The 22128-nt window shown below is 38.3% G+C and overlaps 1 protein-coding gene across 2 annotated transcripts in view; it reads right to left on the minus strand.

The window, feature by feature from the left end:
- Positions 1-22128, minus strand: part of HUWE1 (HECT, UBA and WWE domain containing E3 ubiquitin protein ligase 1) — a 150475-nt gene that overhangs the window by 61566 nt on the left and 66781 nt on the right. For both annotated transcript variants that reach the window (XM_059679143.1, XM_059679142.1), the window contains exons 20-30: positions 21244-21350; positions 20825-21002; positions 19288-19379; positions 18090-18301; positions 12310-12367; positions 11084-11260; positions 7718-7963; positions 6216-6349; positions 5375-5469; positions 2764-2955; positions 279-495 (exon numbers count right to left, since the gene is read on the minus strand). In XM_059679143.1, coding sequence (XP_059535126.1) covers positions 279-495; positions 2764-2955; positions 5375-5469; positions 6216-6349; positions 7718-7963; positions 11084-11260; positions 12310-12367; positions 18090-18301; positions 19288-19379; positions 20825-21002; positions 21244-21350 — 1708 coding nt within the window. The remainder of the gene's footprint in view (positions 1-278; positions 496-2763; positions 2956-5374; positions 5470-6215; positions 6350-7717; positions 7964-11083; positions 11261-12309; positions 12368-18089; positions 18302-19287; positions 19380-20824; positions 21003-21243; positions 21351-22128) is intronic.

A 22128-nucleotide genomic window follows, 5' to 3' on the forward strand; every position in this document is an offset into this window, starting at 1 on the left:
CATGCAGAACCCAAGAGTAAAATTTAACATTGCACTCATCTGACTGAAATGCAGGTGGGTGATTAGTCTGCTTATTAAAATTTCTTAAGTTTCTAAGAAGGCTCCTACCTACTAAACATACAAGGTTATTGAAATGCAGTTTGATTATAAATGCTTTAAAAATCTCTGTATTCTAGACTAAGTAGAACCAAAACAGGTTCTCTAAACTGTATTTACATAACACAGCAAGAGTAAGAGACCACCAAGTCAGTTTGATTCTCTCTCAAGAAGAACCTCACCTGAAGCGGGGAGTCGGTGTATATGGTGGAGGCTGCCAAGATAAGCCTTTTGTGAGGAGCTTAGTGAGGGCGGAGGCTGTTGATCGAGCAGCGGGTGTCGGTGCTGTGGTAGTGCTGGCAGCATGATGGCTCCTTCTCTGGCGGACAGGAGACCCCACACAAAGTTTAACAAGGAGTCCAAACAGCTCAGCAAGTGCTCGGCCTAATCTGGAAGAGGCTGGAATCCAAAAGTTAGAATAAGGCTGACAGTATTCTCAGAATTAGTTTCATTTATAACAGACACATTACCATTAATTCATTTTTATGACTGACCACTTCCTCACACCCAACACCTAGGAAACACCTGGATTTGTCTCTACACATCATAATCCAAAAGGGAAGTTCCATAGGGAATAAATGCCTCTTTTAAAGGCAGGAGACAGAGATGTGTCTTGGCACTCGATATATTACAAATGTGAAAGTCAAACAAGAATTCAGACTGTTAGAGGAAGTATAAATTGAAACCAACTTTGCAGAGAGTAACACAGCAATAAGAACTACTGAAGTAAATAACAGATTTACTGGGTTATGAAGTCACTTATAATCCCCAAAGGGAAAAAGACAGCTAGGAAAAGCATAAACAATTCTAAGTGGCTTTCATAAGGTTAGGTAGATTATAAGTATTTCAGGTTTTCATTTTTGGGAAATGTTTTTGGTATATGTCAGCAATTTTCAAACAGTATGCCATGTGTCACAAAAATTTTTAAAACATAAAATACCTGACTATTTAGTCAGGGGCACTGACCTCGTTTCCCTTAGACTGTCAAATAAAAAAGTGACACTAGCCAACACAATAATAGCCATCAGTGTGAATGAATCAAAATTATACCAATTTTTAAAGTCAGATTGGCAAAAAATATATTTTTGGGTGTGCTGCAGAATTTTAGTAATTAGTTTATGTGTGCCACGAGATGAAAAAGGTTGAGAATTGCTGGTATATATGGTTGAACGAAAGAAGTACAATCCAAATGTAAAAGGAAATGCACAGAAAAAGAAGATATGTCTAAGCATATTATATTTTTGTGTTAACTTGCTTTTCTTAAAATATTTCTCAGTACTCGAACACTTGCATTGCCTGGCTAGAGGTTGAATATGCCCAGATTCTGAAAATCTAATGTACCCAAACTTAAGTTTGTGCTTTTTCACCACCGCCTTCAGTTGTTCCAAAGTGGCTCAAAGGTAGTCAGCAAAATCAGCAACCACAAAGAAATTGACATCAAAAGTATGAGGTGGACCCACACAGAAACCTCAGAAGGTTCTAAGGTCATAGTCCAAGAGGTCTAACAAAGATAGGGGAGGTTAACATTAGCCATCCTCTAGGTCGATTTTCCTTCAATTTGGGTTAGTGGTAGATTTTCAAGTTAAAACAAAAGGAGAATTAAGCAAAATTAGAACTTTCAAGGTTTTAAGATAGCAAATGGAAACGTCAAAGGCTGTTTACTGCTTGCTTTGGGACAGACCTTCAATTCCCAGATTTGCCCTTAGAGTCTAAAGTTAACACCTTCACTTTCCTCTACATTAAGGTGGCAGAAACTGGCAAATACTGAGGAACAGAAAAAAACATCTTCCAAACATTGATATTACATTAAAAGGCAAAAATGGTAGAGACAGATTAGTGTACATCTTTAATGTGGTCTTGTATCATGTTAACGTGATCTCCAAAGTTGTCAAAGTGAATTTACTAAAATACAAATAAATTAACTAATGTCACTTGCTATGTTTAAGGGACAGAGAAAGAGACTGGGTGGAATAGCAAGACAGGTAACTGGAAAGCAGTTTTATACCACAAAAGTCGAGAATAGAGCATTTCAAGAATAGAGCATTTCAAGGTAGGTCAACTATCATACTGTAGGGAAGTGACAAGGGGACTGAAACAAATACAAGAAACTTAGCATTAAGGAGGTTGTAGGTATCTTGGTAAGACATTTCAATGGAATTGGTGGAAGCAGAAGCCATTTGCAGTTGAAGAATGAATAGCAGGAAAGAATTATAGATAGGGAAAGGGTAGAGGGTTTTTAGGAAGTGATTCTCTTATCTTTGTATTCCTAACAATAAATACAGAGTCTATCACATAGTCGACACTCAATAAAGTATACCTAAAAACAAGCCACCGAAGTTTTTTCCATTGTAATCCTCACCCGATGATATTTTTCCCATTGATTTTTACAGATTGGGAGAGTGGGAGAGAGAAACACTGATGTGAGAGAGACACATGGATTGGTTGCCTCCCACATGCACCCTGACCAGGGCAGACCAGGGACTGGGATCGAACCAGTGACCCTTTGATGCATGGGCCAATGCACTGAGGAACATCGGCCCGGGCGAGCCACCAAAGTTTTAAACTTCCTTAATGGGAACAATACAGCCAGCCATACCAACTCAATTTTTTGAGAACTAGTTAAGGCTCTGAAAGCCAGAAAAGGGAGTAGAAAAAAGAATCACTCACCTGACAATAAAGGCTTGATTTGCTTAATTCTGGCAGCCATGGCAGGTGTGATTTTAGATTTGCCCTTAGAGTCTGAAGTAGTAGGTTCATCTGTCTCCATAGGAGCCAATGTGTCACCATCAAGCCCAATGCCTTCCAACAAGCCTTGGGTAGAAGCATCCATACTTCCAGCTGTGGCATCCTGCTCCCCATCTATAGACATAAGAGAAAATCAGTAAGACCATGGTAAACCAGCATTTACCTGGTTCCTTGTTCTGAAGAGTCCCAAACCTGAAAAGAATCTTCCTATATCTGAAAAGAAAAACAAAACAAAACAAAAAAATCCCAAACTGTACTGATTGATAGGCTTGATTGCAGGCACTGCATGATCCAGGGGTACCACTTAGGCAGACTACAATGTGCATGGTGCCCTTATACTGTCAAGGAGCATGCCCTGCTAGAATTCTATAGCTTATTAGTAAACTCAAAGCAGGCATCATAGACTACACCACTGTAGAAATATAAACCCTATTATTTAAGATTTTTGTACATAAATGTGAGATATGCCTCTTTTTTGTGTGTGTGCGTGCTCTTAGATGTAAGAATTGGCTTTAGGCAGACATTATAAAACACCCCACCAAATTTTCTGGAAAAACTATGTGCAAATTGAGTCATCTTTGTCTAATGTGTGAAAGACACTGCTGGGGAAAAAAAATCTGGATTAGAGAAGGTAATTCTTTGACAATGAATTTAATTTTGTCCTCAGTTCTTTTCCTTGAGTTAAATTTGATGTATTTTGATATTCTAATTGTTGGTTTGGTTCATTTTCTCTAAAATTAACCTTGTCAGAGATGTGTATATATTTTATTAATTCTGTAACCTCTCCCATACTGTCATATCAGTCCTTATTTGTCTCATAAGTTATGTCTGCTTTCTTTATTAATTTACACTTTTAGTAATTTCAATAAATTTTAAAGCATATCTGGTAGGTTTTTATACATAAAATTATCTTAATAGTTTATCAAAGGGATTTCCTCCCTGATGCAGAATATAGGAGAAAAAAAACTTTTTAAAAAAGTGGCTTTTATTAATTTTAAAGTGGTTTGTTACATTAGGGTTAGAAAATTGTGTATCATTTCTGCTTATTGAAATTTGGAATTTGTATTGTGCTATAACATAAAAGCTATTTTCTAAATTAGCACTGTTTAGTAGAAATATAATGTGAGTTACATATATCTTAAATTTTCTACTATGCAGATTAAAATGTAAAAAGAAACAAGTATAATTTTTAATATACTGTTTAATCCAAGATAATAAATTGTTCTTTCAACATGTAATCAAATGTAAATTCTCAAGAATCTACATTCAATGCTAAATATTTTAAAAATATTTGATCTGTGTTTATATTTGATACAATTTAGTTGAAACAAAAAAAGATTTACATACCCAAGTTGTTCCAAACATACTTAAAAGTCGTCCAACTAGTGAACAGGGTAACAGCTGTTACATTTAAATTAATAAAAATTAAAAATTCAGTTTTCTCCACCCAACCTAAGACCTCAAATTAACTATATCTGAAACAACCTTATTTCCAAATAAGGTCATATTCTGAGGAGCTTGTGGGGGGTGGAAGGGGAAACACATTTCAACCGGTAATACCTTCCCCTTAACAAGAGAAAAGAAAAAAAAGAGAGGGAGAGACAGGAAGGAGGGTGGGGGAGAATGAAGGAGTAAGAAAAATATTTAATTTTTTAGTTGTACTAGCTACATTAAATTATTCAACAGTCACACATAGTTAGAGGCTACCATATTGGACAGTGTGCTTTTAGTGTTCCACAGCCACTTAAAAATTATTTAGCATATTAAGCTTCTGAAAAACAAGCAAATACAAAAATTCAAGTCCCATCAAACCCTTTGATAGGGTCATTTCTAGGAATCAATCTTAGAGTTGCATAACACTACATACAAAGATGTTCATTTTTCAAAATAGTACATTAGAAACTTAACAGGGAATGATTAATTCATTGTACCTTTACATGGCACTTAATGTTTTAAGTGAAAAGAGATCTGTAAAATATTCTATCTAAGACAACTATAACTATGTTAATAAAATATATCCTCAGGGGAAAAGATTAGAAAGACACTTTTAAATATTGTTTTTTTTGTGTGTGATACAAATATGGGTGATTCTTCTTTCTACTACATCTTTAAATTTTTACCACTGCGTGTATATTTTTTTATTAAAAAATGGATAAAAAGCTAAATTTTTAAATAATTAAAAATCAATGAAAAGGCCCTGATGGGTGTGGCTCAGTTGGATGAGCATCGTCCCTTGCACCAAAAGGTCACAGGCTGGATTCCTGGTCAGGTCACATGCCTGGATTGTGTGCTCAGTCCCTACCTGGTAGGGGGCATGTAGGTGGCAGCTGACAGGTGTTTCTCTCTCCCTCTCCCTTCCCCTTTCTTTCTAAAAAAAAAAAAAAATCAATAAAAACATATTTTTAAAAAATCAATGAAAGGAAAAAAATTGAGAATTATAGATTTTAGAATGTTAAACTAAACCTTCACAACCGACCTGTAAAGACAGACAGAGCTTAAAAGAATGGCTGAGATTTTAGTTTCTTGGAGTTACCTGCTCTTTTTCCGCCCTGGGTCGTACCTGCCTTCTCATCCTTTGGAACCAGCTTCTGCATGTCCGCCTGGCCAAATTCACACCCAGATGGTAGGCTGCAACAAGAGAAATAGAAAGGCAAAAAACTTGGATAGTTCATCTCTTATGTTATGCTTGGTCTCTAACCTGCTTAGCTGACACTATCCCTTCCTATAGCAGGTTAAGTTGACCTAATAGAACACCTTCAATGATCAAATTCCTGAAGTAGCACTCAACGAGGTTTCCAACTCCACTTTTTCAATCTGGTTAACAACAGGCCAAATTTTAAACACCCACTATGTTGACTCACCATAAATCAGATACACAAGATGATTTTTAAGCAAGTCCCTAGGCTGGTAAGTGAGAAGGACAATGTTACAAATTGAATGTTTGTGCCCCTCCCCAAACTTTGTATATTGAAATACTAATGCTCGATGTGATGGTCTTAGTAGGAAAGGCCTTTGGGAGGTGCTTAAGTCATGAGGGTGGAACCTTCACAAATGGGACTAGTGTCTTTAGTCCCTTTTGCCATGTGAGGATACAACAAGTAGTCTGTGTCCTGGAAGGGGGCCCTCACCCAATCATGCTGGCACCATGATCTCAGACTTCCAGCCTCCAGAACACTGAGCAATAAATTTCTGCTGTTTGTAAGTACCCAGTCTGTGGTATTTTGTTATAGCAGCCAGAACAGACTAAGACAGACAAAGAAGCCTCTGAACTCTTTCCTATACACGTCTATCCCTGACTAAAGACCAATACTCCAGGCTCACTGAGCTTGGTTTTTCTGTTAGGAAAGAAATAAGAGAGATGACCAATCCCTTACCTGTTTGGGGTACACAGGGAGAGGAGAACAGTGCTTTCCCACACCAGGGAACAGTATAGCTGGCTCAGCTTGCTCAGAACACTCAGACCCAACTGAGAGCCCCACTGGTTTACGGAGATGGAACGAATTTCACTCTGCAACCAAAGTAAAAAGAAGATGATCTTTGGAATGCTCTCTAATTATATTCAAAATCAACTTTTAGCTGTTTAAAAAGGATGAAGGATTCTATTTTCCCTTCTGTGTTATTTTCACAGTTGTCTTTTTCAAGAAAGTTTCCACATTTAAGATCACAGTTCCATTAGGTATTCTTCGACAATATTTATAATCTGACTCTAACATCTCTTCTCATTGCTTTTTGTAAAGTGAAAGACAGAAGTCATAGGCAACCTTATTTTTCTAAATCAAAGAAACAGTTTTGTAGATTCATTGACAGCTTTCTAATTTCTTCGGTGGTGGGGGCATGCTATTTCCATTATTTATTTCAATAAATATTTAGATTTAATTTATTTAATTAAGAAAAATTATAAAAATAGATCCCTACGCTTTGGTATGCAGTCTAATGATTTCTAAAGAGTTTATAACTGCTTTTCATTTTATTTGACTCAATGAATATACTCCTGCTCAATAGCATAAAACAGGGCTGCTAAAATATTATACCATTAATCTTTAGAATTGATTACTTGAGAAGTAAAGATAGTAAAACTGTGAGCACACAAAAATAAACTCACTTTTCTGGAATCACAAGAGGAACCTCACATGGACTGTAGGCATAGGGTTTGATATTTAAGAAATCTTGCCGAACCGGTTTGGCTCAGTGGATAGAGCGTCGGCCTGCGGACTCAAGGGTCCCAGGTTCGATTCCGGTCAAGGGCATGTACTTTGGTTGTGGGCATATCCCCACTGGGGGGCGTGCAGGAGGCAGCTGATCGATGTTTCTCTCTCATCAATGTTTCTAACTCTCTATCCCTCTCCCTTCTTCTCTGTAAAAAAATCAATAAAATATATTTTTAAAAAAAAGAAATCTTTAATGTAAATCTTCAATGTAATCTGTTAATTTACATTGACTTAAATGTTCTATGGTCAAACTTCCATCTTGGCATCCCATTATCAAGCCTCATGCATTTGTAGAAAGATTAGGAAGTAATAGGCCAGATGAGGCTTGCCTGCTTCAAAGATTAACTATACATTCCAGTCGGCCTGTATGAATGCTACATATCTGTTATTTATACCAACCCCTTTTACGCTTAAAAAGGTCTAGTTCACAAAACAAAATACGTGGTCACTCAACTTCTAATGAAAAAAACACTTAGGGAAAGTGAAACTAGATAGCAACTTGAAGCATAAATCTAAGTCACCCGTGGGAAAGAATAAATCTTACCCTAAAACCGTTCTTTCCTTAGCCAGCCTAGGTATAACTGCTAAGCACAGTAAGATGTCATATGGACACCCTAGGTATTTCACTGGCTTTAAACCAACATGTTCACCCCTAAGATAATTCTTACCTGTCCAACTCTGCACGTATGAACAAACATCATGATGTAGGCGTGGGCAGCAGTGAGTGCATGCAGTAGAGGTGTGGCCTGAGCTGAGAGGGTAGCATCAGCGACATTGCCAGCACAAGCCAGTTCTCGCAGCAGCACTGAGCCCCCAGGAGATTCAATTGGGCGGTGTAAGGGCTCCAAAGAGGAGAGGATGGAGTCCAACTGAAGGAGACCCTCCTGAAGGACTTTGGGTTCATGTGACAGTGTCTGAAACAAGAAAAAGGATTAAAACATGTACAGTGAACTTCACATGCATCATGTCTTTCATAGACACAATAGAAGTGGAAGATAAGTGTCACAGTTTCAGACTTGGCCATGGTCTCTTGGTAAATGGTGGAGTCAAAACATGAATGTAACTATAACCCACCTAAACACCTCCCTGTCTAGAGCAACACATTACTTTTCTTACCACATTGGCTTTCAAATGTGGTAAGCCAATAAATTGGGATATTCTCATAGCCAGGTCTCCATGCTATAAGATGAATTCCAAATTTTGTTCAACAGGGAGCAAAGTTAGGCAAAGTTCCAAAGCATGGAAGGAAGTGAACCACTATTATAAATGTTCTTTCCTTCCCACAATAAGAGAGACTATTCTAGGATAGGCATCAGCTAGTCAGTTTGTTTGTTTTATGAGACAACTCGGATTATATGGCCCTTGCAATATCTGAGTCTTCAAAAAAATCTGATAGCAAAATACTATCACTTGTCATTCAAATATGAGAACTTATGTGCCTTTCCTACAGCTTTAAATAGACCTATCTGTTCCCACATAGTATCTTAGAACTGGGATAAAGATGGATCAGCCCTTTCCCCTCTCTTAGTATGAAATAACAAATATTCACAAAAAGTAAAGCAAAATAAAACATTAAATGAAGACATATCATAATTATGGATCTTTCCAAGTTCATAAGCAACTGGATTTCTGATTTTTAGCAGAAATTAGTTGTTATGGTTCACCCAGCTAATAAAAGAGCTTCATAGATTTAATGTAATCCCTATAAAAATCCCAATGGTGGTTTTTTAGATTTTCTTTTTACAGAAATATAAAAATCTCTCTTTAAATTCATATAACAATCTTAAGGGACCGAATGAGATATAAATGTCTTGAAAAAGAACAAAGTTGGAGGTCTCACACTACCTGATTTCCAAAATTAAAACCACAAAGCTTTAGAAATAAAAAGTGTGGTACTGTCCTAGCCAGTTTGGCTCAGTGGATAGAACGTTGGCCCATGGACTGAAGGGTCCTGGGTTTCATTCTGGTCAAGGGCACGCACCTGGGTTGCAGGGTTGATCCCCAGCCCTGGTCGGAGCTCGTGTGGGAGGCAACCAATCGATATTTCTCTCTGTCTCTCCCCCTCCCTCTAAAATTTACTGGAAAAATATCCTCGGGTGAGGATCAACAACAAAAAAATTGTGGTACAAACATAAAGACAGACATCAAGGCTAATGAAATAGAATAGAAAGCACCCAAATAAACCCTCTCATATATGGTCAAATGACTTTTGACCACAGTGCTATAGGGAAAGGACAGTCTTTTCAACAGTGTTAGCTAAAGAATGAAGTTGGACCTTACCTGATACCATATAAAAAAACAAACAAACTCAAAATAGATCAATGATCTAAATATAAGAGCTAAAAGTGTAAAACACAAGAAGCTATAGCGTAGCTGCACAACACTGGATTTCTTCGCTATGACACGAAAAGCACAAGTAAAAAACAAACACAATAAATAACCTGGACTTCTTCAAAATGAAAACTAAACCGAACTATCCATGAAGTGAAAAGGTAACCCATGGAATGGGAAAAAATATTTGCAAATCATTTATCTGATAAGGGACTAATATCCAAAATATATAGAGAACTACAACTCAATAACAAAAAACAACCCAAAGAAAAACGTACAAAGGGCCTGAACAGATAGTTCTCCAAAGAAGATACTCAAATACCAATAAGCACCTGAAAAGCTGCTCAACATAATTAATCAGGGAGAACCAAATCAAAACCACAAGATCTCAGTTCACACTCACTGGGTTGGCTACTATAAAAAACACAAAAACAGAAAATAGTAAGTGTTGGTGAGGATGTAGAAAAATCAGAATCCTTGTGCATTGCTGGTTGAAATGTGAAAGTGCTGTGGAAAACAGTATGGTAGTCGTCCCCTCCAAATTAAAACCAGTACTACTATATGATTCAGCACTACCACTTGTGGGTATATGACCAAAAGAACTGAAAGCAGGTGGAATTTAAAAAGTCAATTCATAGAACCAGGGAATAGAATGATGGTTGTCAGGGGCTGGAGAGAAATGTGGAGATATTGGTCAAAGGATACAAACTTTCAGTTATAAGATGAATAACTGCTGGGGATTAATGTATACCATGGTGACCATAGTTAATAATGTATTCTATTCAACAAATTTGCTAAGAGTAGACCTCACATGTTCTCACCACACACAAAAGCAGAGGCTTGAAATATTCACACACCCATGTTCATAGCAGCACTAATTCATAATAATAGCCAAGGCATGGAAGCACCCCAAATGTTTATAAACAAAATCTGGTTTAAACATAGAATGGAGTAAATCCAGCCTTAAAAAAGAAGGAAATTAGGACATATGCAACAACGTGGATGAATCATAAAGACATTATGCTAAGCAAAATAAGCCAGCCACAGAAGGACAAGTACCTTATGAAGTGCATTTTACATGAGGTACCTAGAACAGTCAAAGTCATAGAGATAGAAAGCAGAATGGTGGTTAACCAGGGGCTGGGAGGGAGAGGGGGATGAGGAGTTGTTTAATGGGTATAGAATTTCAGTTGTTCAAGATGAAGGGACTTCTGGAGATGGGTTGCACAATAATATGAATGAAGTTAATACTACTGAACTATACATTTAAAAATGGTTTAAGTGATAAATATCATGCTACATGTATTTTACCACTTTTAAAATAAAGAAACTTCACATTTTGGCAAAATTTGAAATAAACTACCGGCTACACCAGATAGCGTTAAAAGCATTCATGACAAAAGATGATGCTAATAAAACCCAGCTCCAAAGCTTTCTTGGAGATAGTCCCTTCCAGTGAACTGAAATGTTAGAGCTATATACTGACCGAACTCAGGAACAAAGAATAAACACTTCAACTTTTCAATGAGAAAAAATGTGGCACACCATTTATCAGTCACAAAATTTACCTGTAGTATATGACTCAGATTTCATCATTACTTTTTAGTTGAAAGTAAAGGAAAACCACAGTAGAGACACACAGATAGAAGTATTGGAACAGACTTCTAAAAAGAAATGAAAATATTCGGCCAGATGCTTCTTACCAATATGGATTTGCAGACACCTGCAACAGCCTGACAGGCTGCAGATGTGGGAAAGTCAATGGGCAGATTGGGAAGACCCAAAATGGTAACCAAAGGCAGGAGTCCTTTCTGATTCACAAATTCCTGGCAGTGGTCATCTGTTGTATTGTTGCTCAGAATAGATTCCACAAATTTCATCTAAGTAATAAAAAATTTAAAAAAGAGTTAGAGCCTGACACTTAAAAGGCCAGCTTGGAGTAAGGACAGGGTAGCCTTGTAGTCAAGAAATCAGTATTTTCTAGAATACCAAAACCTCAGGTAAACAGGGATAGATATATATGGACACTAAACATCCAGAAAAATAAGGAATAATTGCAACTTCTTCCCAAGCTACTTTTTCAGCCACACATAAAGTCATGTAATTTGAGAGCACAGAGAGGTTAAATGACTTGCTCAGGGCCACACCATGAACTAGTGGCAGAATCAAGTCTGGTCTCTTAATTTCCTCATTTTGTGCTCTTTGCAATGATAATATGTTGCCTCTCCCCTGCAAGCAAACATCATTAATAGTTTTCCTCAAATGTGCTCACAATGCAAAGTAAACCTAGAACTCTGATTCAGACCAAATAAAGCATTCTTTAAGGGTAAGAAAGTAAAATGTGGGCAACAAATACATAGGCACAAAACAAACCATCTCTGGAAGCCTTGGAAGTGCTTAATGGGCTAGAACAAATGTTAAGTAGGCTTCCCCTTACAGGGAAACAATTCTGGGAAAATTCAAACACTTCACTTTTTCCTGTGAGACACAGGAAGTTACAAGAAAAGCCCACATTAATTTCTTTTAAAAAAAGAGAAGTGAATGCGAAAAATGGCAAGTAACAAGAAAAAAATATATGCGGACACATTCAAAGAACATAATACTGAATTGGCTTAACAAATCCCACTCTTCCTGTTTAGATTCCTACAGGGAATGGCAACAAACAACAGAAAATCAGGAATATTAAAAAAGAGAGAGAGAGAGAGAGAGAGAGAGAGAGAGAGAGAGAGAGAGAGAGAGAGAGAGAGAGTTGGCCAAATTTTAGAAAACCAGTCTCACAGAACAAGGTTTAACACCTTTTCCCACTTCTCTGCATGTTAAGGGCCCCCGTTAAAATAAAAACACAGAAATCTCTGGACTATTTGGTAACCCCGCACATTTTCCAGAAAATAACAAACCTTTACTTATTTTCCCCTACCATGAATCTTACCACATTAAGGATGTAATCCATGAGGGGAATAGGAATACGTTCCTCTGTACCAACAACCCTGTTAAGGGAGAAAACAGTGAGTTACACAGAAATTCATGATACAGTGCAAGAGAACAAAGTGAGGAAAGAGAAACAGCATGAAATTCTAGGCCCTTTTTCTAAAGACTTATAGCCTTTAGTGTATATACAGCATAGGGGGAAAAGAGCTGAAATCAACTCTGCAGCTAGCTTTCCTAGCCATGTCTAGATTGAGAAAAACCAAGAAAAGAAAAACCAAGCCTTCACAAATTCAGCATTTGTACATATGTCAAAAGAAATTACCCTATGTTAAGCAAGTTCAATTAAAGGACTACTTAAACATTTACTTGAAGAAAAAAGATAGACAAAGAAACCAACTCATAAACATCTTACCATGTCCTTGCATCAGGTTTGAAATTATAAGAGAACAGGAAATAGAATTTAATTTTGCTCAAAATTTCATGCTTACATTGACAAACCATTCAGATCAAAGCTGGTTAAAGATGAAGCCAACACCCAAGGCTTCCTTCTCTAACAATCTGTGCTTTTGTCACAATAGTTTCTGAACTCTCCAAAAATTGTGATCAATTCTTTTGCTTCAGATGCTTCAATGCTGCACTGCAGATGAAAAGGCTGCACTAATGCCATAGCCACAGAAAATGCTGCCTTTAGCGCAATGTCTCTATCTTGGCATTTGTAAGAAATAAACAGAGGGGGGAAAATCCACAAAGTATATTGACATGAAACAAAATCTACCTCAAAGATAAACCATAGGCAGGGATAAAACTTGAGTCAAATAAAGAGCACTTTGTCGATAGGCCTCTGGAACAGATATTTGGGGAAAAGGCAGAGATAGAAGAAGGGAGAGGTAGTGGGAGAGAGAAGGCAAGAAAAGTTGGTAAGAAGCTAATAGTTCTCATCTCTGAGTAAGATAAAATGTGAACAAATGTTTGCCAGGCACAAAGACATTTGACAGCAAAATCTAAACTAGGTAAAGAATGGAAAGGCATCAGAAATGGCTCCACGGATGAGATATCCAGAGTTAGGGTTTGGGTAGGATGTTGTAAACAGGCTCAGTGAAGAATTTGGGAAGGAACTTTGTACAAAGGGAGAATCCAACAGCCAGGAGTGAAATGATTCCATGAGAAATTGTAAACCTTTCCTTAACTATAAAGTTCTGCTTGGGGAAACACTGTAGCATCCCATGCTACTTACACCAAGCTGGGTTGCACCTCCTTGGAAAGAACCCAGAGATCCATCTCTACAGGTAAGCGACACGGGTATGGCTCTAGCCTATTGAGACACCCGTCCCTTTGCCAAAGCCAAATATAACAGCAAAGAGCCAAAGCAATACCATGAAATGGGATCCAGATACTTCCTTCATTAACTAAATGGAAGTTGGAGAGGAGAACAAGAGAGAAAACAAACAAATAGATGCTCTTTATCCAACTCCAGAAACAAACCTATTCAGAAATCACTTTTCTTCCTACCCTCATCTTTTGGCTTCCAGGTTCAGGATGTCATATAGGAATAGTAAAAATGATCAGCTCTCTTAAGTAGAAATTCCCCTACCAACTGGTTTTAAGAAAAGTGATTATAATCTTAACCTCGTATAAAACATTGACTCCAATAAAAGACTGCATTCCCAAGATGAACGTAACAATTTATCTTAATTATAAAATTAAAAACTTCCTGTTTCCCCCTCCCCCCAAAACAGGCACACATTCCCAAGCTCAATTTTACTCTGGTCAGTTTTACACGTATATTTATGGTGCTGAAGTCCTTAATTAGAAGTAAAGGAGGACTACAATTGAGTGTCACAGTATAGTGTATAATATGTAACACAACAGAACTCATGGGTTTTTTTGAGGGGTGGGTGGGAGAAACCAGGTCTCTTCCAGCTCTTAAGGAAACATAGCTGCCTCTGGCAAAGAAGCCCTGCCATGATTCAGGGAACAACCCCTTCTTTGCATTCGCTGCCTTTAAAGTACAGACAAGCTGCTATTCAAGTTCCCAAGATCACATGGATTTATATAACCCAGGCGTGGGCAAACTACGGCCCGCGGGCTGGATCCGGCCCTTTGAAATGAATAAAACTATTGAAAAAAAAGACCGTACCCTTTTATGTAATGATGTTTACTTTGAATTTATATTAGTTCACACAAACACTCCATCCATGCTTTTGTTCCGGCCCTCCGGGTCCAGTTTAAGAACCCATTGTGGCCCTCGAGTCAAAAAGTTTGCCCACCCCTGATATAACCTGTATCTTTTAAGTTGTTCAGGATAGGCTTATGTTAAGTTAGGCAAAGTAAATGAAATTGACCACCAAAACCCCTCACCATATTGCCCCAATTAAAACCCCTGGTTACGTACTGGTAACTATATCCACTCACAGCAATATCAGTTTAGAAGGTAGAAGAGGCCAAAAGACAAGTATTTGATGAATGCCGCCAAATGTAGAGCAGAACTCCATGTATGTGGGGGAGACTGTAGTTCCTAAGTTTCCTTATCCCAAATCTCTAGCAGAAAACCATGTCTCAAGATCAAATACAAATATCGTTTTCAAATACTAGCTGCAGATTTTGGAAAAAAATAAGGAACAAGAACACGGTCTTAGCCTGGAAAAAGAAGGAAACTCATAAGTCAACAGGAGAATAGATAAACCTCGTAGTATATTCATACCATAGACTACTACTCAACAACAAAATGGATGCTGACAGAATCTCAAAAACACATTGAGCAATAGAAAACAGGTACAAGAAAGTACACAGATCAGATGATACACATTAATACTCCATTTATTTATTTACATGATGTCCTAGTATAGGCAAACTTACTCTATGATGACAGGAATAAGATTAATTGTCTCATGTTAGGGTGGGGAAATAAAAAAAACTTAAAATCTGTGTTTACTGTATAGAAATTATACCTTGATAAAAAATACTGGAAATTTTACTCGTTCATTTAAGGCATTGGAAAAGAGACTAGGGCATGGGAGACAGAAATTTGTTTGGGAGTCCGACTGAAGAATTTTGTGATTTGGGGCAGGTATGAACAAGACTTTGAGAGAGGGGGGTAGCATACACTGCAAATTTTTCTAAGCCTCTTCCTATATTGGCAGAAAGTATATAGCAACTCCTACCGTAACAGCTGCCTGGGATAACCCTTTGATATACTGCAGCATTCAAAACAGAGGGCAAGTTTACTAGACAGCATCTTGCTTTTCCTTCCAGCCCTAATAATTCACATAGTGACCCAATTGAAGCTTCTCAAAGTGGCATAAGTAGAAAAGTATACATGTATCAACATTTGCGAGACTCTTAGGTATGTTATGTGAATGAGGTTGTGACGAACACCCAGACCATACTGAGTATAGAAAAATCTCGATATCATGAAACAGCAACTACTAGAGTCCTTTGTATCTTATAAGCTATACACAACTAACACTATGGTAGGGTATTAATGCTGTGGGTCTAGAATTTTTCTATCTCTTAATTCTCATTCATGTTACATTAGGGCCAGCTCTCTTAGCATTTAAGACTCAGGAAGATCATTATTCTAATGTTCTTGATTCATTTCATCAACCCACTAATTAAATGTTTATTGACTAATTACTATATACAAAGTGATTGGGATATATTGTTGAGTGAGACATTGTCCCTGCCATGAAGGAGCATACAGATTAGTGGGGTGAAACCATTAGAACATATGAATAATTTTAACAAAACTGTTAAACGAACACACAAGACCGACTTTCTATTTGGAGGTAAAAGGAAAAGCACCTTTAAGAATGAGACATTTGAGCAGGCCCTGCAGAATTTGGTAGATGCAAAAGGAGATTAAGATAATTTGGGGATTGGGGATAAATATGGATAGAACACAGTGACACATGATATCCCAAGAAAATCATGGAGAGTGAAGACATGGAGGGCTTGAGAAAATGTTAATATACCATAACAATTTGAAATCTGGGTAAGTTAGATCTAAGATATCTGTAAAATATCCAGGTAGAAAAGAAGTTGCGTGCAGATGAATGTACACAGCTTGACTCAAAACTAGTATGAGCGCCCCCCCCCCATGTTTAACAAATCTTTCCCTTGTTTGTAGCAAGGAAAGAAAACCCTACCCCAGCAAGCTGGCTGACAGTCGAGGGAATGGCAAGGAAGCACTAAGATTCTGACTATTTCGCAAACAGTCCTGCTTTCTTTTAGGGTATCCCCCTCTTTCCAGAAACACTTTAAACAAAACAGAAGATGCTGCTAGAATGATGCCTACTCAGACAAGTTAAGATATCTACTCAATAAGGCAATGTACTTAGTAGTTAATGCCTCTCTTCCAAAAAAAACCCCCAAAAACAAACAAACAAAAAAAACCTCGTACCAGTAGGCCCAATCCTTCCTAGAGTTCCCATAGGGCCCACTGGTTTGAGTCTAAACCTTTGCTCCTGCTGTCTACTCCACCATAGTCATCTCTTAAGCCCAAGCTCAAACCCATTCATATCCATGCCTAAAATGCTCATGCTTTTCTCAGGCTACTAATCTATACACCAAAAGAGCACTATTAAATGAACGAATGCATGACTGTCCAGATGTAGGGGTCCTCAAACTTGTTAAACAGGGGGCCAGTTTACTGTCCCTCAGACCTTTGGAGGGCCGGACTATAGTTTAAAAAGAAACTATGAACAAATTCCTATGCACACTGCACATACCTTATTTTGAAGTAAAAAAACAAAACGGGGACAAATACAATATTTGTATTTGCATGTGGCCCGCGGGCCATAGTTTGAGGAACCCTGGTCCAGAGGGATCACACTCACTTTTAGGAAGAAGGCGATTAAGGGGATTGTCAAGGGCGGGGGGGGAGGAGGGGGGGGGAGGACACATATGTAATACCCTTTGTAATACTTTAAGCAATAAAAAAAAAGGAAGGCAATTAAATTGTAGCTTCAATAGTCAGGTGGACTATCTACTACCAGCCAGCAGTCTTTAAGCCCACCTGCATCTTACCATCCAGATAGACAATTTTGATGTTAAACATACCTCAAATAAATAAAAAGAAAAATCTACTGTGCCTGGATAAAGCATATAGTACATTCCAAAGCCTTCTGATTTATCTGTAATAAGCATATAGTAATAAAACAAAAACAAAATCCAACCAGCAAAAAAATCCCTGTAACTCTTAAGGACTTTTTAGGAGACAAGCTTCAAAAATGCAATGTGTTCCATTTGTGCTCACTTAAGGAAACAATCAAACAGTCAATGATATAAAATGCCTAATCAACAAAAATAAAATAAGACCTCTGAGGAAAGCCCACCAACAAGATATACTGAATTCTGATTCAACTTTATGAACGGCTTTTAAGAAAGATAGTTTTTTGGTCCTGGCTGGGTGCTCAGTTGGTTGGAGTGTTGTCACATACACCAAAAGGCTGCAGGTTCAATTCCCAGTCAGGGCATGTACAGGAGGCAACACATTGATACTTCTCTCTCCCATCAATGTTTCAATCTCTCTCTTTCCCTTTCTCTCTCTCTAAAATCAATAAAACTATCCTCAGGCGAAGGGAAAAAAAAGCTTGCTAAGATAACCAATAAAAGTAAATATCAGACCACAAATGACACACAAGAGTCAAAGGGAAAAAAAACCTATAGACTCTTAGGGCCAGAAGAACCTTAAAATCATCTAATCAAACTCCCTCACTTTTACAGATGAAAAAGACATGCCCAAGATCACATGGCTAGTGAACCTGTCTTGCAAACACTCACTGCTGATTAGGCTCAGTTTCATTCTGTTGGGCAGAATTAAAGCTCTGCATGGCCTGTACTTCCTCTTCTTCCTCATCCTCACTAGAGGCCTCTTCTGCAGCATGATTAGACCTTGGGGGAGGAGCAGTGGCACTGCCATCTGCCTTCTGGATTGATGGCTTCTGACAGATGTATTTAGGGTCTCTCCCAAGGTTACAGATTTCTTCAAGTAACTGAAAGGTACAGGAAATAAGATTATTTATTAGTAATTAAGGAATGTAGGAGGTAACTAGCAATTTGGGGACCATTTTCCTATGTGCTATGTGCCAAAGAAGTGCCAAAACATTATATGCATGTTATGCACCATTCCTGAAATGTCGCCGTTAAGCCCATTTTATAAACTAGGTAAGTTCTGTGAAGTTAAATAACCTGTTCAGCATCACATGGCTGTTAAGGGACTGACTGATCTGAGTGCATGTCCTAATTTACTAAGCACCAGAACTCATATACTAGTCTCAACAATCCTGACAGGGAACTGGCAGGACTCATAAATTGGGGGGGGGGGGGGGGGGGAAGGGAGAGGAAAAAAAGGAAGAAACAAAGATTAGGAAGAATAATATGCTTTTACAAACAGAAGCTAGGCCTTAGCAACTTGCTCATCTCCTATACAGGAGGGAGGAAAAATAGGTTTACAGTTGTTCGTATGAAAAACAATATAATAATAATAAATAGCCGAAACCGGTTTGGCTCAGTGGATAGAGCGTCGGCTTGCGGACTGAAGGGTCCCAGGTTCGATTCCGGTCAAGGGCATGTACGTGGGTTGCGGGCACATCCCCAGTAGGAGATGTGCAGGAGGCAGCTGATCGATGTTTCTCTCTCATCGATGTTTCTAACTCTCTATCTCTCTCCCTTCCTCTCTGTAAAATATCAATAAAATATATTAAAAAAATAATAATAATGATAATAAATAATAATACAAGAATGTTTTGGGTACTGTAAATCTACTTTTGTCCCACCCTGTATTAGAAAGCAATATTAAGTGACTTTTTTTATGGGGGGAATGGGCAAACGACCAACCCAGGGACATGAAGAAAATGAGGCAGACACAACCCTCTTTCTTATAGGCACAGTCTAAGAGTCCAAACGATCTCCAGCAGGCCAAGCCTTTTTCTAAAAGTTATCCCCTCAATGCTGTCTCATGCCCATGGTCACTTCTCACCTTAATGATGGCAGTTGTTGCATCCGTTTTGAGGGTGGGCTGATGTCTCATAAGCTCATCAACAGCACTCCCCAGGTTGGATGCAGTATCCCCTTAAAAGCAAAAAGTGAACTGTTAGACTGAAGAAAATAGGGCTTGACCTAATTTTTGTGCCAATATAAGGAGAAAAGAAGAAAATGAGTTTTGCTGTAATTTTCTAATGTCATGATTTCTTGAATGAATTCACACAAACCTTGGCAACCAAATCACTGGGGAGGAGGAAGGAATCACTGTCAGTCCAGTAAACATATTTTAAAGTGCCCAGGTATGCCATATTCCACCCTGGCAATCTGCCAAGGTCTGAACTACTACTGCGGAGTAAAGAGAAAAGAAAGGAGCATAACCATTAACCCTCTGGCTGCCCTGGTAAAGAATGATAGCAGCTATCCCCTAGCCAGTTTGGGTCAGTGGTTAGAGTGTCAGCCCGTGGACCGAAGGGCATGTACTTTGGTTACAGGTTCACCTGGAAGGCATGCAGGAGGCAACCTAATCAATGTGTCTCCCTCATGCTTCTCTCTCTCTCCCTCCTCTCTTCTTTCCACTCTCTGTAGAAATCAATGGAAAAAATATCCTCAGGTGAGGATTAAAAAAAAAAAAAAAGAATGATAGCAGCTAGAATACTACAGTGGTAACTGGAAGCATAAAGCACATTTTTAAAAACTGGATGCTTTGTGGAGCCTTACCTTCTTTCTATTCTTTAATGAACTGGTTTCAAATACACTGAGAAAGAAAACTCTTTATGACTATCTTAGGGACTTGAATATCAGAACAGATTACCAAGATCAACACCTTGGGACTCCATATGTCCTCTTACTACAGACTAGATGGTGGACCTAGAAATCTACTGCTGATCTCTAATACCCATTTTTCACCAGCACCGTGATGGTACATTTAAGAGTGAACTGTTGAGAAGCAGGGAAATATTATAAGCAGAGACTAAGGATGAAGTATTCCTCTCTACCTGCAATTTCAGGTATGATGATAATTCCCATTAGGCTTAGCACACCTAGCCAGAGAAATGATGTGAAGTCAAGGAAGAGCTTCCTTGCCAATTGGTGACTTTGAATCATCTAAAATTTTGGAACAACAGCAACCGATTATCCTATATAATAAAAGGGTAATATGCAAATTGACTCTAATGGCAGAACAACCAGAATGACCACTGGACCAGTCACTATGAGGTGCACTGGCCACCTCTTGGTCCCTTTCCCCAGCTGGCAGGCTCTGATCGCCTGATGGCCACCTGCGGCATGGGCAGGGCTGGGGAGGGGGCAGAAACAACCAACCTCTCGGTCACTTCCCCAGCTGTCAGGAACCAATCACCTGATGGCAAACAGGGAACCGCCAGTGCATGTGTGTGTGTGTGGGGGGGGGGGGAGTGCTGGCTGCTGGCAGTTCGGGAAGATGGCCCTGATCGCAGGCCAGACCTAGGGACTGTACCCATGCACGAATTTCGTGTGCTGGGCCTCTAGTTTTAAGATAAATCCTGGTGACTTACCAAGGGGGTCAGAACTCCTCCTCCTCCGCATGGCTGGGAGGTAATCTGGAGACAGAAGAACTTTGAAGAGACGTTCAAAGGGCTGACACTGTACAAATGACTGAAGACCTCGTGCATTCAAGCAGAGTGCACTGAATACATTTGGGAGGGAACCAAGGACTTCACGAGTAGCAGGAACCTAGAGAGAAGGTAAAGTGAGTCTGAAGACATCTAAAAGAGTTCAGGTGTAGATGCTAAGAAAAACATTGATCAGGGGTATCACACAGATCTTGATAATCAGGTTACAATTAGTTTCAATAGCACATACAGAAGACATGAAATAGGATTTTCATGCTATAAGACTAATCAATTGTGTCTGTGTGTTTTGCAGGGAGGGTTATACATGGAATATTCTTTACAGAGCAGCAGAAAGAACTCACATCTTTGATAAGCAGTGCATGCAGCATGACATCTGTTAACCCATTGTCCTGGAGTGAGGAGAGCAGTGATGGTTCTTGAAATACAAACACAGTCACCACTTCAGTAGCTTAAAAAAAAAAGAGAGAGAGAAATATGAGATACAGAGATTCTTCACAGGTATTAAAAGGAAAACTTGAAAGGCTAAAATAAAACAAACAAAAAAACACAATACTAAATGCACAACAATCTAAATAATTGTTCCTACCATGAAAGTTGCCAGTACTACTCATTAGAGATTAATCATTATTAAGAATTTAGTGACTAGCCTTCAAGATTTTTATGGGCAATGTAAGGCATGACAACTATAGTTAATAACACTGAATTACTGAATAATAATGTACTGAATCCTGGAAATATGCTAATAGATTAGATTTCAGGTGTTCTCATCACATAACAAGGTAACTACATAATATGTTAATTAGCTTGACTATAGAAATCATTTCACTTTATCACATACTGTTGTACACCTTAAATATATATAATTTTACGCAAGAAGATGTTATATTGTATATAACTTGTTTCTTTCTAATTGTAATATACACCATAATAATCTCCTTTATCTTTCCCTGTCATTACTCATTCAGTTTGAATGACTGCATACTATTCCACTAAATACATGTACCACCATCTATATAAACACACCAATTTTTGTCAGCTTAAGCAGGAAAAAAAACTAAGATGAAGCAGGGGGTGGTTTGCTGGGGTAACTCATAAAAATGGACAAAATGTATTCTTAAAAAGCCTTTTCAACAACATAAAAATATCATCAGCATTGTTAGGAGTCCTTTGGTACTAATGACACCAATTTTTGACAATAGCATACTTAGAACTGTGCTGTACAGTCT

Source organism: Myotis daubentonii, chromosome X (assembly GCF_963259705.1).
Source record: "Myotis daubentonii chromosome X, mMyoDau2.1, whole genome shotgun sequence".
Taxonomy (NCBI): Eukaryota; Metazoa; Chordata; class Mammalia; order Chiroptera; family Vespertilionidae; genus Myotis; species Myotis daubentonii.